General features: G+C 52.3%; 1 protein-coding gene across 1 annotated transcript; it reads right to left on the bottom strand.

Moving 5' to 3' along the window:
- Positions 1–606: 606 nt before the first annotated feature.
- SKOR1 (SKI family transcriptional corepressor 1) lies at positions 607–14,805 on the bottom strand. The gene is given in 10 exon segments (XM_056808707.1): positions 607–1,691; positions 2,226–2,291; positions 2,842–2,916; positions 3,380–3,454; positions 5,223–5,294; positions 6,149–6,256; positions 7,726–7,822; positions 9,544–9,888; positions 9,891–11,844; positions 14,147–14,805. Coding segments are annotated over 9 exon segments (2,877 nt in total). The 5' UTR covers positions 11,835–11,844; positions 14,147–14,805; the 3' UTR covers positions 607–1,596.
- Positions 14,806–15,599: the final 794 nt, after the last annotated feature.

Below are 15,599 nucleotides of genomic sequence, written 5' to 3'. Positions count from 1 at the left end.
CAGCTGCCCCCACCCTCCTGTGTGAGGCAATCAAGGTCTCTGAAGTTGAGGAGGGGTCTGGTCTGCCTGGAAGATGTTTTTCCGGGATTTCAGAAACCAAAGAACGTAGGACACTTGGTGGTGAAGTTGAGGAAGGTTCCCTTTCTCTCTCCCGTCTACACTGCCCGCCCGGGACAGGAGACTGAAACACAACCCTAGATTTCCTGTGCTTTCGCTTCTCAGTAAAGTGGTGTGTGTGTGTGTGTGTGTGTGTGTGTGTGTGTGTGTGTGCTTGTCTAAGGGACGTGGGTGTGAATGATACCTTCGGGTATCGTGGTGGTCGAGTTCAGTCTGATCTATGGACTACGCTCCAGACGGACAGGTTAGTTGGGCCCACAATCCCAGCCCCAGTTTTCTCCCTTCGGGGCCCAGAAACGTTTTGGCAAAGAAGGAAGACGTTATAACGAAACAAGATCACTCCTTTCCAGGGACCCCGACGCGGTGCCAGCCTTGCCTCCCCCTCCTCTCCTCGGTAGGGGTTTCCATCTGTCTAGGGACAGAACGACGGACCCTGGTCAAGCCCTTCCCGCTCTCGCCCTTTCATCAGCTCTCGCTTCCGGCGCCCCATGATCGAGATTGTTTTTATTAAAGAACCAAAGTCACTTAATACAGAAATGTCTCCCAAAACAAAGTTGAAAGGTTGTCATCTCGTGAGTCGGTGGTCGCCCTTTAAAGTGCTGTTACATCAATCATTTATAATTTAAAATAAATAAATTAAATTAAACCCGAAGATCAAAACTCAGCGGGGAAGAGGGAGGTGAAGGGACCAGGAGGAAACAGCAAAATAAATTACTTCATAAATAAATAAAGTTAAGTTAAACCAAATGCTGTACTAAGAGAATCACAGTACATTTATATCCATTGCACATAGCCACTTTGTCATTAGGAACGAGAGTTTAAGAAGTGGACATTACAGGTAGCTAGGACTTCAATCAGACAGTGATCACGTATGGAACATCGCTGGCGGGAAGTTGAGAACATTGTATTCACAATCGACAGTCATATATTGTACAGTTGGACCGCGTGTTCTCCCTCCTTCGGGCTAGTTGATGAGGGCTTCTTTCCTTCCTTCCTTCTTTCTTTCTTTCTTTCTTTCTTTCTTTCTTTCTTTCTTTCTTTCTTTCTTTCTTTCTTTCTTTCTTTCTTTCTTTCTTTCTTTCTTTCTTTCTTTCTTTCTTTCTTTCTTTCTTTCTTTCTTTCTTTCTTTCTTTCTTTCTTTCTTTCTTTCTTCCTTCCTTCCTTCCTTTTCTGCCCCTCTTCCTTTGGTCCAGTTAAACTTTTGTGGTCCGATGCCCTGAATTTCAACTTAGTTTTAGGCAGTATTTACACTTAGAAGCTCTGAGTCACACAGAATCCCAGGGATTGGAGGGGAGGTGTGAGGGGAGAGAGTGAGTGGGCCGAGGCTTAGGAGATGGACGAAGAGGGCGTCCGGAGATCACTATTTACATTGGTCTGGTATAAATGGCTTGTTTCTCTCTTTCGGTCTCTGCTCCGTATTTACAGAGGAGGAGCATGGCTTGTAGGTGTGTCCACGCGGCTCGGCTGCCTTGGGTTGGGCTAGGGCAGGAGTGGAGGCTTGAATGAGCAGTTGCCCGTGCAGTGACGCGGCGTCAGCATCTTACAGGAGAAGTGGTGTAGCGCATCGTGGGCTTCTGGAGAGCGAGAAACCCAGGCCGGGGGCCCAAGCTTACTTCCCCTCCCCCACTTCAGAGGCTTCTCCGCCCCTCCCCCTTCTCCAAATCTGGGGTTCCGTAATCTCGTCTGTTCTACTTATCCTAGCTATACAAATTTTAAAACACAGTTATAACTAAATATCCTTCTCTGTATCCGGATAGCCCCCATTTATCTTCTCCATCAGCCGCTCCCCTCTACTTTCCCAGACTCAGAACTCTTTTACCAGTCCGCCAAGCCTTCCGGCATCTTCTCTTGCTCTTTCCCCGTTTTCTTTTTTTCTCTTTTCCTTCCTTCCTTCCTTCCTTCCTTCCTTCCTTCCTTCCTTCCTTCCTTCCTTCCTTCCTTCCTTCCTTCCTTCCTTCCTTCCTTCCTTCCTTCCTTCCTTCCTTCCTTCCTTCCTTCCTTCCTTCCTTCCTTCCTTCCCTCCCTCCCTTCCTGTCTTTCCATCCATCTCCTCCTCCCCTGGTTTCCCCAATTTAGAGCCTAAAAAGGGGATGAGATGCTCCCCTCACCTTTTAATTTCTGCTGGATGGCATAGCGAGCCTTTCTTTCCTGGTCCAGTTCGTTACACAAAGTGTCTGAAAGAGAATGGGGAGGGAATGGGTGCCAAACTGAATCAAAACTGGGTGTCCTCGCTCCCTTCTCTCCCTTCATCCACCCCAAGCATCACCAACACATCCGACTTTGTTTAGTTGGGATAACTCTTCCGAAACTCACAAACATACACACAGCAGCAGCAGCAGCAGCAGCACACTAGCTTATGACTGCAGTATGGTATAGGAAAGTATGGTTGGGAATTGCGCTTAAAGGCAGATGGATCTAACCAAAATTAAAGCAAACTTAGGCATTACTTCCCAGGTAATTTTACGCCTCGATTTTTAATTTAGAAACCATGGAAATTGCCGCGATAAGAAGTTCAATCACTCCATGTAATGATGCCTTCAAGCCGTTTGTTGGGCTTGCTTGCCATTCTGAGGCTAATCAGAGTATACAAAGGATATTAAATAAAAAAAATAATTGTTAAATTACCTTCAATTTAAATCCAAATGACTGAACTAACATTACAGCCCCTACCAGACAAGAGGTAGTTATGGCCTCTTGCAAGCGCTCACCTGACTCTAGTCTTACCTCTGACAATTTGCAGCTGTTGTACCATTTCTTCTCGATAGGCCAATTCCCTCTTCATCTGATCCTGAAAATTATCTGTGCAAATTGATTAAGTGAGAACTGTTAAGTACAGTCCCCACCCCCGCATGCATTACCCAGGCTGGTGGCCCTCCAGAGAACCCCAGGGAACTGACAGAAGTGGTTGTGGGCATGGGGGCACAGAGGTGAGGAGGGACAGACCAGGACATACTGACTGGGCAGTTCTTTCCTTCAGCTGGCCTGGGGGAGAAACCTAAATAGCTTGAGCATCATACTTCAGCCTAAGACAGTTGGGGAGGGAAGATGAGGAGGGGGAATAGAAAAGAAAAAAGGAGGGGAGGAAGGGGATGAGAGGGAAGGAGAAAGAGGAGGAGAAAAAAGGGGAGAGGAGAAAAGGAGAAAAGACAAGACCCAGAAAGCAAGGCAGCTGAATTTGTTTGAGGAGGAAGAGAAGGAAAAAGGGGAGGAGAAAAGGGGAGGCCAGTCAGGACAGGGAGAATGAGGTAAGTAGGGAATGTACCTTTGAGGCTCTGGAATTCCCGTTCCAGTTTCTTCCTGAGCTCCATTTGCTCCAGAAGTAGTTTTTGCAGTTCACCTGTGAGGAAAAGCTTGGTAAGGCCTTGCAGTTCTTTGGCCAGGACAGCTCTGATGCCACCTGAGCCTCCACCCCAGGCTTTCTGAAGTTCTACAACCCACTCAGGGTCATACCCTGGTTCCACTGCTGGCAAACCCTACCTGCCCCCAACCCCTACCCCCCACTTGAAGTCGGGGCCTGGACCTGCAGACTGAGGTTGGCTTGCTTTTTCCCATTTTCCATTTCACCAACCAAAGGGTGGCAGTGGTGGCAGGAGTAGGATGGGAGGCATCTTCCAACCCATACACCAAGCTTCTAGATGGATGGGTTCACGCTACCTCATCTAGCCAGTTCTTTTGCCTCCCTTTTGTTGCTTGCAAACTGGGTGTTTAGTAGATATCCAATAAAGGGAACTAGAACTGCCCTAATCACCACACACTTTCTTTTTCAGAGCACAAGGTTTACCCCACATCCCCCTCTTGTTCTACACAAACCAGAATGGACATCTTAAAGGGGAACCTGCTCTAGGAGTTGTTGATCAGTTGTGTGTTCAACTCTTCATGATCCTTCTTGGGGTTTTCTTGGCAAAGACACTGGAGTGGTTTACCATGTCCTTCTCCAGCTCATTTGACAGATGAGGAAACTGAGACTGACAAGGTTAAGTGGACTTGCTGAGAGTCACACAGCTAGTGTCTGAAGTCACATTTGAACTCAAGGGGCTTCCTGACTCCATGCCTAGTGCTCTATCCACTGCACCACTTAGCTATCTGCTCTAGGAGTAACAGACTCTTTGTATACATTCCCTTCTTGACGTAGCCCCTAAAACTCCAGGGAAAGGAGACTCTGGACCATTTCCCCACCTCCCTGTATCAGTGCTGCATCCATCCATATGGCCTTCTGCCTGCTTACAGAATTGTGAGATTTTTAAAGCTTAAAAGACTCTTGGAATTAATTTTTCAGGCGAGCAAAATGAAGCCCTAAGAGGTAATGTGATCTACCCATGGTCACAGTGAGTCAATAATAGACCCAAGACTAGAGGATCCATTCATCTCATGTCTCCTCCTTCCAGAACATTGTCTCCAGATAAACCTTTTGGCTGGAAGCAGGGAATGGGAAGAATGGGAAAGGGAAGTAGGGAACAGGGCCTTCTTCATCAGTGTAGCCTATATTTTTGCAAGGAAGCCTTAACCTGCAACTTTTAGGGAAGGCTCCTGGAATCTCCTGCAAGCTCACTCCTTTTGGAGGTTAAAAATCTTGTCTGCCACATTGGGTGGATGCTATTGACATAGGGCCCTCATTCACCCTACTTCCCCTTGCCAGATGAAAATCAATCTATAGGACTTCTGTTTCAGAAGGCAGTCTTACTCTCTGTATAGGATCAACAGGAATCCCTCTCAAACCCTGTTCTGTCTCTTTGTTTTTCTAACCCCTTTAAGACCTCCTCTATTAGAGAAAAAGAAAGGGAGAAAATCACTGGGATAATTCAAGACAAAAACAAAAAGTGGGAGCAGCCTCAGAAAGTCCAAAGATACCCAAAGGGGAAAAAAATTCTTATCCTGATTTTAAGGGAAAGCCAGTTCTGCAGTGGATGGAGATCTTTTTGTTTGTTCTTCAATATCTGTCAGCTTGTCTACAGGTCAGCTTTGAGAAAGACTGCTCCAATCACCTACACTCCTGCCCCCAGCTCACCTCAGACCCTAGGATCTTGCCTTTATTCATTCACACACACACACACCACCCACTCAGGCCTCCTGCCTCTGAGGACTTAAACAAACTGTAGAGTCCTCACCTCTGGCGAGGTTCTCGATGTCTTTCTCACCTATCGGAGTTCCAGTGACATCCAAGGTCAGGCTTTCTTCTCCTGTGACAAACACAAGATCAAGTGAGAAGGTGACTTTGCCAGCTGACAAGAAATGCCTTGAGTCAAGAGAGAGTGGGTTTGCTTAGGAATGCCCTAGGACAAACCTCTCCAAACCCAGCCCCAAACTACCCCTTTGGCATGGTCTTTGCCCATGAGGGAATGGGCAAGAAGGAGGAGAACAGGTTTCCCTGCAAGAGGCTAATTGCCTTTATTGATATATCTAGGCCTAGAGAGATGGGGTTTAGGCTATCTTTCTGCATGAAAAGTCTCTTGCACTTCAGGCTTGGTGCCCCAATTCCTTTCTTCCTCTTAACTCCTCTTTTTCATCTTCCCTTTGCCCTTCCCGATTGGGGCTCCCATTCTTTGGAACTACTCAGCACGGGCCAGTTTCTGCCCAGGGAAGGAATGGGCTGGGAGTGTAGGGGTGGAGAAGGAATTGGGAAATCAGGGGACAACAATGGAGAAACCGGCTCTGGCTGGTGAAAGTTATTTCAGTATTTATCCATGTGAAGCTGGAGGGGACAGCTTTTTACCGCCCATCTAAAGCCCCTTGCTTTCTAGTGTCCACATTTCCATCATGGATGTCCGCCCTTCAGCAGCCCTACCAAGCAGTCAGCAGGCACTATGCACAGGTTGAAGTTCCCCAGGGCCTGGGAGAGGTGGGGATGGACAGGGAAGGCAGAGGCAGGGACTGGGCTGCAGAGGTGGTGTGTGTGTGTGTGTGTGTGTGTGTGTGTGAAAGAGAGAGACAGAGAGAGAATGAATGAGAGAGAGAGAGAGAGAGAGAGAGAGAGAGAGAGAGAGAGAGAGAGAGAGAGAGAAAGAGAGAGAGAGAGAGAGAAGGGCTCACTCACCTCGGTCTGTGGTTACAGGACTGGGCTGAGAGACACTCCTTTGGTCTTGATAGGATTTCCTAGTCTCCAAATCCTCTGCTGTAGAGTGATTGTCTTCTTTATCTGGCTCTTAAAAGGAATAAACCGATTTTCAAGTACAAGCAACGAAAGTATGACCGAATATATCCTTAATTACATAATTAAGGATGGGACCTTATTAAAGGCCTCTTAGGGTAGCTGCCTAGTCCCTTTGCTATTGGAAGGCTGGCTGGGCTCCTGGGAGTGTTACCTTGGGTAAATCTGTGCTCTTTCCTCACAAACCTTCCTCTCCTCCCCCACCCTCATTCAAAAGAAGAAACCAAAACCCATCAGAGACAAATGACCTACATTGAGTGGAAATACTGGGCCACTAGCATGTGTGTGTGTGTGTGTGTGTGTGTGTGTGGTGGTCTGGGGATTACAAACTAGGGGAGAGGGGGACAGAGACAGAGAGACAGAGCAAGTTTCTTCTATTCACTTTTCCCTCACTGGTTATCCCACCAGAGATCAGTATCCATTAAAGGGACCAGTAAGGCTGGCTGCCCACTGAGGTAATCCTCCTAGGGAAGTTTGCCTCCCAAGAGAGTTTTTTCCTCTTTGTCTGTCTCTTTTTGTCTCTGTCCATCTACGTCTTGCTTTCTCTCTCCCTCTCTCTCTCTCTCCACACCCACAATCTTCCTTTGGGGTTCAAATACCATAGTATTTTATAAAATGAGAGGATTGAACTTGCTAAGGTACTCTAAACGAGTCTACACAAGTGGGTAGGACAAAATAAATCCATTTTTATTTTCACTAACTTCTAATTGAAATTATTTTAAAATATTATTCTAAAAAGCAACCTATAGCTTTTGCCAAAATCCATGACATTAACAAAAGAAAAGAAAAGATGAAGAACTCATGGACTTCCCACCCTAAGATCCTCTGATAAGCCTCATTTAGGGCTAAGGACTGAACGTGTGATTTCATTGTAGTGGGAAGCTCCCTAGTGAGGAAATCCCTTCTACCTTTGTAGGGAGGCAACTTCTGTGTAATTTAAAATGTTCAATAATTGCCAAGTATGGAAAGGTTAGCAAGTCTTCCTGCCTCAGCCAGTGGCTCGATATCCACTGAGCTAGGATGTCTCTCAAGTTTTATATAACATATATTCATCACACTATATAGATCACCAACATATCTCCTGTTCAGCTTTATTCCCGTCTACCACTGTACAATGTAGATGAGCGATTTCACACAGATCAAATAGCCAACCACAGTGTCCTCCAGATAGATCCACTCAAAGAAGCTGCTTATGACTCGCACATAGTAGGGTGCCCGATGGATAGCCACTGAGGCCCTGGATGGATGGATTCAACTGAAGGGGGAGTCAAAATGTAAACCAGTGAACTAAATGCATTTCAGTGAGACGGTAGGGAGGCTCTCTTTTACATCGTGCAGTTTAAGTTGTTGGGGTTCCTTCTCTCCCTTTCATTATTCCTATTTCATATTCTTCTCTCCTCCTCCTCCTCCTAGTTCAGAGAAGTCTCTCGGGTAGGGAAGAAGGGAGAAAGGGCCACCTTTACCATTTGCCTCTGGGTTGCAAAGGTAAGAGGCCGCCGTTCCCAGCGCCGAGGAGCTCTTCAGGGTCTGCAAGTGCTCGTCTCTTTCCTGCCCATACACCTGCAAGGGGGACGTGAGAAATTAGATGCAATTAGGCCGGCGGTTTGTTCCGGCCCCGAGGACCCTCAGACACCCTTCTAGGCAAGGAAAAGGGGAAGCTCCAACAGGATTCGATTGGGGGAGGGGGGCCAGGTGAAGGGAGGGGAGGGACTAGGCTGTGTGCAAACAGAAGGGGGAATGGGAAAGGAGGGGGCGGGACCCAGAGGCCCCCAGCGAGGGCACAATGACCGCCCGCCCGGCATTGGTGACGCAGGCGAAGCGGCCAAACGGCCTCTGAGCCTCGCAAATCGTTTAGTATTAAATATAATTATTAGTGCTCTAGAGAAAATTACCTGAATTAAAATTTCAGTCGCGGAGGCCAAGAGCTTTCAAAGCTCGCTGCCCCTACAAATTCAGCCTCCGACTAATTTGCCATAATTTCTCCTCCCCCCCCCCCCCCCCATCCCCAGCACAAAAGAAGTCCTAATCAGGTTAATTATTTCGATGTAAATTTACAGGTGTTCAGAATCACTTTAAAATATCATGATCCTGGGCCTTTCTCGATGCTCAAGTATAGCCAACTCGGGCTCGAACGCAAGGCTGGGAAAACCACATATATACACACGTATAATATATACATAATGTACACGTATACACACACACACACTCCATGGAGAGCGGCCCCCAACCACCGCACAGTAACTAGAGCAGACCTTCTCCCTCCCTCCCCCAACAAGTCTCCACTCGCAGTTTAAGTCGCTGTTCTTTCCAAAGTTCCCCCAAGCTGCTTCTGTCCTAGGGATCCAAATCTATTGGATACACATTTCGGAATGTGGCGGTCCCAGTGTAACGTGGAGCCTGAGGAATCCAGAGAGAAACCTCCTCCTCCTTCCAACAGCTTTAAGCTAAGTCTGGTGGGGATATAGGGGTACTTTAAGGTAAATCTTTGCTCCCTGATTTTCTGCATCTTCGTGAATCTGGCCACCAGATACAAGTGTCTTATCACCACCAGACTTTCCCAAATCACGAAACGAGGGCATACATTCCAACTTGTCTACTTGTTTCATTGCAGCGATAGTTTTAGGCGTGTTTTCTGGTCAGAAGTATTTAGGAGCATCCCGGGTACACAGAAATGCTGGGGGGGGGGGGGGGGGGGAGGCATCCCGTACCCTGTCTCTGTCTCACTAGCTTTCTGTCTCGGTGTCTCTCCCTCTTTCGGTTAGCTACAAAAGCACGATGAAATGAAATGCAGAAATACAGCTGCATTCCACAGAAAATGAGCTGCAAAATCCTGGAAGCCTGACTTGTAATATTCTAGGTTACAACACGTGTATACAATAGCGACAGGGATTTATGCAGGAATTTTGTGCCACGGGGGTCCCCATGAATAGTTGGAGGGATTCGGCCTAAAAAGTAACTGGGAAGAGGCGAGGAACTTGCTCCTGGGACCTGAGAGGCCCCAAAGGGTAAAAATGGCCCAGTAGTTATGGGAAGGCCAACTAAAACTACCGGGCTCTGAATGATTGAGGGCTCTTGGACAATCTGGGTGTACTCGTCACAAGGTGTACAGTTTCACCACACACTGACTTGAGGTGAGGATGATAAGTGAAAACCCGACCCTACCAGTCCCAAGGCCAGCGATGCTGGGCAAGGCCATCACACTGTGGGGCTTCCTTTGTTCCCTCCCCCACGCCTTTATAGACTGGATCTCTAATGAGAGAAAAGAACAAGGAGAGGCTCACCTTGCCAGGGCCGGGGCCAGATCCTGGCCCCGAGCCTCCCAAAGCCCCGCAGGGCTCCCGCAGGTCGTAGTTTCCATTCTCAGGACTCCTATCCGAGCGTCTCCCTGCTTCCTCAGCCGCTTGGTCTCCGAAACCTGGCCGGCCAGTGGGCGGCGGCAAGTGGCGTCGGCGGTGGTGAGGACTGCCACCGTCGGACGAATCTGCCGGGCAGTCTCCTGAGGAGGAGGTGGCAGAGGACGAGCAGGAGATGCCGGTGGGAAGCGGGGTTGTCAGGTCCGCGTCAGGGCCGCCTCCCACGACTGACTGGCCTGGATCTGCCTCCTCCTCAGGTTCCGCTTCCTCGTCGTCGGGAAGCGGTTGGACTCCACGTCCACCTCGGGCTCATCACCCGTGTCCACGTCAGGCGAGGCTGAGCGGTAGCTAGAGCTGCCCTCGCTCAGAAAGTCCGGACTCAAGTAGCCTCCGGCGCCGCTCCCCCCCGGGCCGCGCGCAGCCCCGGCCCCATAGGCCTCCCGGGTGGTGCCGTACAGCTTGGCTATACTCTCGGCGTCTTTCACCACGGGTCGAAAGGCTGACACGTAGCTGCCCTTGCGGGCCTGGTGGGGCGGTGGGGCCTGGGGTGGCGCCAGGGGAAGGGGGCCTAAAGACGGCGGCAAAGGCTCATCTACTCCGTCCTCGTCCCCAGGTCCGCGAGACAGCGCGCTGGGGCACCGCTCTTCACCTCCTAAGCCGCCTTCCTTGACCGGTTCTCCCACAACCTCCAGGGGTTCAGTCCCTCCAGGGGGAACCGGGCCTCCGCCGGGGCCTCCTGTTCCGCCCGCACCACCCGGACCTCCGGCTCCACCGTTCCCAGCCGCTGCTGCTGCTGCGGCCGCTGCGGCCGCAACCGCCGCGGCCACGGCCTTGGCCTGGCTCTGAGCTGGATAGGGTGGAACAGGTAGGCTGCCTGCTGCGGGCCAGAACATAGGAAAGGTCGGATAGACCGTGGCGGCGGCTGCTGCTGCAGCCACTGCAGCCGCGTCCTTGGCTGCCCCAGCTGGCTGGTGGCCCCAGAACATAGTACCTCCGCCTGGCCCAGCCCCGGCCCCTGGGGGTAAATGTCCTCCGCCGCCTCCTGCCCCTCCTGCTCCGCTACCCGCACCTGCCCCGCCAGCGCCCTTGGGATCACCCCCGCCCAGTACTGGGTCATCCTTCTTAGGGCACAGGCCGAAAGCCGTGGGGAAGCCGTAAGGGTGCGGGAAGAGAGGCGGTGGCAGCTTCTGTAGAAGGCCAAAGCCCTTACTGGGCACAGGGATCACTGGGTAGCTGCGGACCCCGGCCCCACTGCCCCCTCCAGGACCGCCCCCGCCTCCTCCAGCCAGGCCTAGCCCCCGCTGTGGGTGAGGAGGCGGTGGTGGGCCAGGTGGTCCTGTGGGGTCATCATCAGCAGCGCAGCGGAGGCTCTTGTGGGGCGGTGGGCCAGGGGGGAGATCTCCTCCACAGCCCGGGCCTCCCCCTGCACCACCGGCCACTCCTTTTCCGGGGCCCCCGGATCCTCCACCGCCTCCTCCCCCGCCGCCATGGAGGGAGAATGTCCGTTTACGGGTCCCGCCGTTGAACATGGCCTTGACGTCCTCCCACGCGTGACTCAGCTCGTCTGTGGCCGTCTTGTCACTGAGCTTGAGATGGCGCCGCCACGAGTTGAAATTGGCCGCGTCGGGCTGGGTGTACTTGGCCTCCGGGGTACGGTGGGAATGGAAGATGAACTTGTTGGGGGAGAAGTACATGCTGCAGTAGCCGCACTTGATGCACTTGGCGCGGGAGCTGTTGTATCGGGCAGGGATGAAGCTGCCTCGGGAACCCCAGGCGCACTCGTGCACCACGTCGAAGGCGAAGTTTTCTGGCAGCTTGGGCGGCTTATGCTCTCCGAGAAAAGACTTGCAAAGCCGCTCTGCCTCGCGCTTTGTGATCATGCCGCAGCGACGCGATGAGATGGGCATAGCCCCGGCCCGGCGCAGGATCTCCAGCTGAACTGGGGTGCACTGCACGCACGTGATGCCCAGGGCCACCCGCCGGTTGTGGATCTCATTATAGCTGTAGTTCTTCAGCAGTGTGTTCGAGATCTGCGCCAGACACAGACGCTCCTGGCCGTCGATGACCAGGGAGACGATGGGGACCCCGTACAGGGACGTCTCGCCGACCTGGTTGGGCTTGAGGGTATTAGAGCCGGAGTACGGCTGCAGCTCCTGCTTGGAGTTTGGGGAGGAGCTTCCTTCGCGCCCATTCCCCATCTGACTGGCGAGAGCCTCCATGCCGCCACTTCTGCAAAAGAAAAATCAGAGAGGAGATGAGCCATTTTCAGGGCCGCTGCTCAGTCCCGCCCAGCTGGGCGCAGGGAGCTGCTGCCTGCGTGGGGGGCTTTGCATTTGTTATTCACAACAGAAGTCGCCCCCCCCCCCCAATAAGTTCCTTTTGTTATTAATACATGTGCTGGCGCTAGGACAAAAGCTATCAGGGTTGGAGGAGGAGAAGGAAGAGGAAAAAGAGGAGGAAGAGGAGAGAGGAGATATTTACCCCAAAGTTGCCCAACTTCCCTGGTCCCTAATCAAGGACATTCACAGTCTGTTCAACTCTCTCTGTCCAACCCGGTGGCCACACTGGGTATGGGTGGGTGGGGACATGAGCAGAGAGATCCTTAAGAGGGGAGCCCCCAACACATGGTGGTTGGAGGGCTGTCAATGTCCATTATCACACTATCTGGACTGGAGAGGGGCAGGACTAGGCAGGGACTGCTGTCCGGGGTTCTGAGCCCATCCCCAAAAACTCTTTCGGGTAGCTTGAGCCCTACGAACAAGATCCCAGGCAGCCAAACTACTGATCCCTGGCCTGGTTCAGTTCGGGAGTGGGGTCAGGGAAAAAGAGCGGACTAGTGCTCAACTGTAAACAAACCAGTTCCTTTCCCAGTCTCCCTAAGCTCCTTTTGGCAGAAAGATTAAAGGCAGAAAATTAAATGGTTTTCTTTGTAACTATAGGTGGGAAATCTTGTGCCATGGCCATAATAATGTGATCTACCTGTTTTAGCCATTTTCCTGACAAATACACATTTCAGGACTGGGCCATCTGGCAGGGAGGGGGTCCCTAGTAGAAGTTTCTCAGATTTTGCCTCTCTTTTGGTTCCAGCCGAAAAGTCCCTAATTTTTCATTTATCAAATACTATTCCCCTCCCCCTACTTTACCCAGAGTTCAGGAGTTGGATTTTTCTTTTTAAATTTCAGTTTGCTCCTTCCTTTATCCCCTCATTATTTGTTTTTCCAAATGTGTTCATGGCTCCAAATATAGAAAACTGGAGTCTCAACAGCTTCCTGAAATCTTTGGGGAGCTCAGGGGATTCTGATCTTGAAGCTCCCTCTTCCCCTCCAACTAAGAATCTAAAATCCCGGCTGCTCCGGTTGCCAGATTCTAGTCGGCATTTGACACGATGGGCTGTTTTAAATTCCTGTTTCCTTAGCTTTAGAGGGATCCGGATCAGTCCCTGACCCTCCTCCCCTGTCCTTAACCACAGCAAAGGAAGATCTGGCCTGGTCAAGGCTCCAATGGTCGTGGGTCCAGGAAAATCAACCTTCCCCACCCCACAACCTTCCAAACAACCAAGATAGCAGATTAATTTCAAGAAATGCAACCCTACCCACCCAAATTGTCTTTTTAAGAAACCATGAGGCGGGATGTAGCATTATCTCTGCATATATTTCCTTCCCTTGGGTCTCTAATAATTGATTTGATATAAATTGACCATACCTAAAAGTTGAATACCTTTAAAAAAAACCTTCACCGACCGCAGTGTAGGAAGCCGACAACTCCAAAGCAGGGACCTAGCAGAAGGATCCCTAAGCTTAGCAAATGAGCTTATGTAGGAGAGATTGGAAAGGCTGAGCAGCTTTTAAGGTAATTACACAATCTCAGCACCGTTTTCTCGAAATGTGAGGGTCAACTGGCCCGCATCTAGTGAAAAGTCTGTCTTGGAGCCCCAGGAGACCAAGTTCCTGTCAGAATCCCAATTTGCCCAAGAACCGGTCCAGGGTGCTGTGCATAGGGGGAGACCAAGGGGAATCTGGGAGTAGGGTCTTGGAAACACGAAACTGTTTTAGAGACCACAGGGAAGAAAACATTCCCGGTCTTTTGCCTTGGACCTAGCCCGTCAGGCAGGGAACAGGGGAACAGAAGGAGAAACGGAGCCCCAGGAGACGAATCGGATTTCAGAGACGGGATCCTGAATCAGAGGGTCTGCTGCCAGGAGGGAGGCGGTTTGAGGAAAGAAAAGCCCTGAAGGCCGGCAGTGGGGGGGGGGGGGGGGGGGAAGAAAAGAAAACAGGCTGAGTTGGAAGGGGCAGTGGCCCCAGGCGGGTTTGGTAAAGCAGCTTCTCCGCCTCCTGGCGTGGGAGGAGGCGGGGGTGGGGGGGGTGGTAATAGAGGAACGAGTGGAGATACCCTTTAGCCTGCGAGCCTGGCGGCTGGGTGAGCTTTTAAGGTTTTGTTTTGCATAATAAATTTTAAATAAGAACGAAACGAAAAAAGCTACGACGAAAAAGGCACAGGACTCTGAACTGGACCCGACGCTGGTACTCACCGAGAGGCGGCAGCTGGACCCTGGAGTGCAGGGTCACTGTCTTTGGGTAACGGAACCGGCGGGAGTTAGAAATTGCACCCAGCTCTCTGGGTTACGGTGCGGGCCCACGTTTGCGCGGGCACACACATTCGTACTCTCACACACCCTTCAACCCTCCCTCGTCACCCTCCCCCTCCCCCCCGCACACATCCACTGCCCTAAGTCCCAGGAGCTAGCCGGGCCGCGAGCCTAGGGGGAGTTAGTTGCCGAGGAGTCCTCTTCACGGGAGAGCTCGGGTGCTTGTCCTGCGCCGCTGTCCTCCCGGCCCGAGACGCAACAAGAGAAGTGACCACATGGCCGGTCCGGGGGCGGCGGCAGCAGCGGCGCCTGAGTCGGAGGCGCCGCGCATCGATCCGCTGACAGCTGAAATAATAGGCAGGCACACCCACTTAGCGGGCGCACCTCGGCAGGGGCCGCACTTCGCCGGGGCCCGGCGCGCGTCAATCAGCCCCCAGCCCGCCAGTCACTCAGCGCGCAGCCTCGGCCTGGGGCTGGCTAGCCCAGGGCTCCCAGACCGGAGAGGGAGAGGGAAAGGGGGGCGGGGGACAAGACAGGGGGTGCCCCGGGCAGAGTGCAAGGTAAGCGGCCGGCCCCGAGACACCTGCGCCCAGCTCTGCACCTGCGGCCGGGCGGGCGGTGCCGCGCCCGGGAGAAGGGGAGGGCTGGGGGCGGGGAGGAGGAAAGGGGAGGTGTAAAGAGAGGAGGGGGAAGAAGAGATGGGGCGGGGGGGGGGGGGGGTAAGGTCGGCGTGCAAGGGAAGAGCGCTGGGCAGGCGGGCAGGACCCGGAGCTGCGGGCGCCCTGAGGTCTGGCCATGCTTGGGTGGGAATAGGAAAGGGATAAAAATAGTGGTCTTGGAAGGGGAGGAGAGCAAAAAGCAGCTTGCTGGCTCTGGAGTGGGGTGGGAGGGCAATTGCCAAGGGCCCCCAGCTAACCTCTCGGTTATAGTAGTGCGTATTCCACAGCCTTGGGCCCACGAGAAGCTGAGGGTGCGACGGGAACCCTCCCCCAAAAGCTCCGTGCCAGTCGGACTCCAGGCAGCTTGGAAAGTTTGTCTGTAGGGGGCCCGAGACCAGTTCGGTCCCTCGTTCGGGGCTGGTGCAGAAATGGGCCGACAAAAGGTAGCAGCTGCTTCTCGAAGATGTTCAGGTTTGGGGGGTCTGTCGGGTGGGGGAAGAAGGTAGCAAAGGGTGGCGCGGTAGGCAAAGGAGAGAAAGTGGCTGGAGGAGGCGGTGGAGCTGGCGAGGTGGAATGAGCAGTGTCCGCGGCCCTCCAGGTTGGCCTCCCTGTTCCTTCACTGCCTCCCTCCGAGTCTCTTGTTGCCCCTCCTCCCTTGGCCCTGTCCACTGAGGCCCTAGACCGCGGGCGGGTCGATGGCGGGAGAAATCACCGAATGTATTATTTATGTAGCACCG

The sequence above is a fragment of the Monodelphis domestica genome, chromosome 1 (assembly GCF_027887165.1).
Source record: "Monodelphis domestica isolate mMonDom1 chromosome 1, mMonDom1.pri, whole genome shotgun sequence".
Lineage (NCBI taxonomy): Eukaryota > Metazoa > Chordata > Mammalia > Didelphimorphia > Didelphidae > Monodelphis > Monodelphis domestica.
The sequence above is the reverse complement of the archived record's forward strand: the minus strand, read 5'-3'. Positions and strand labels throughout refer to the sequence as shown.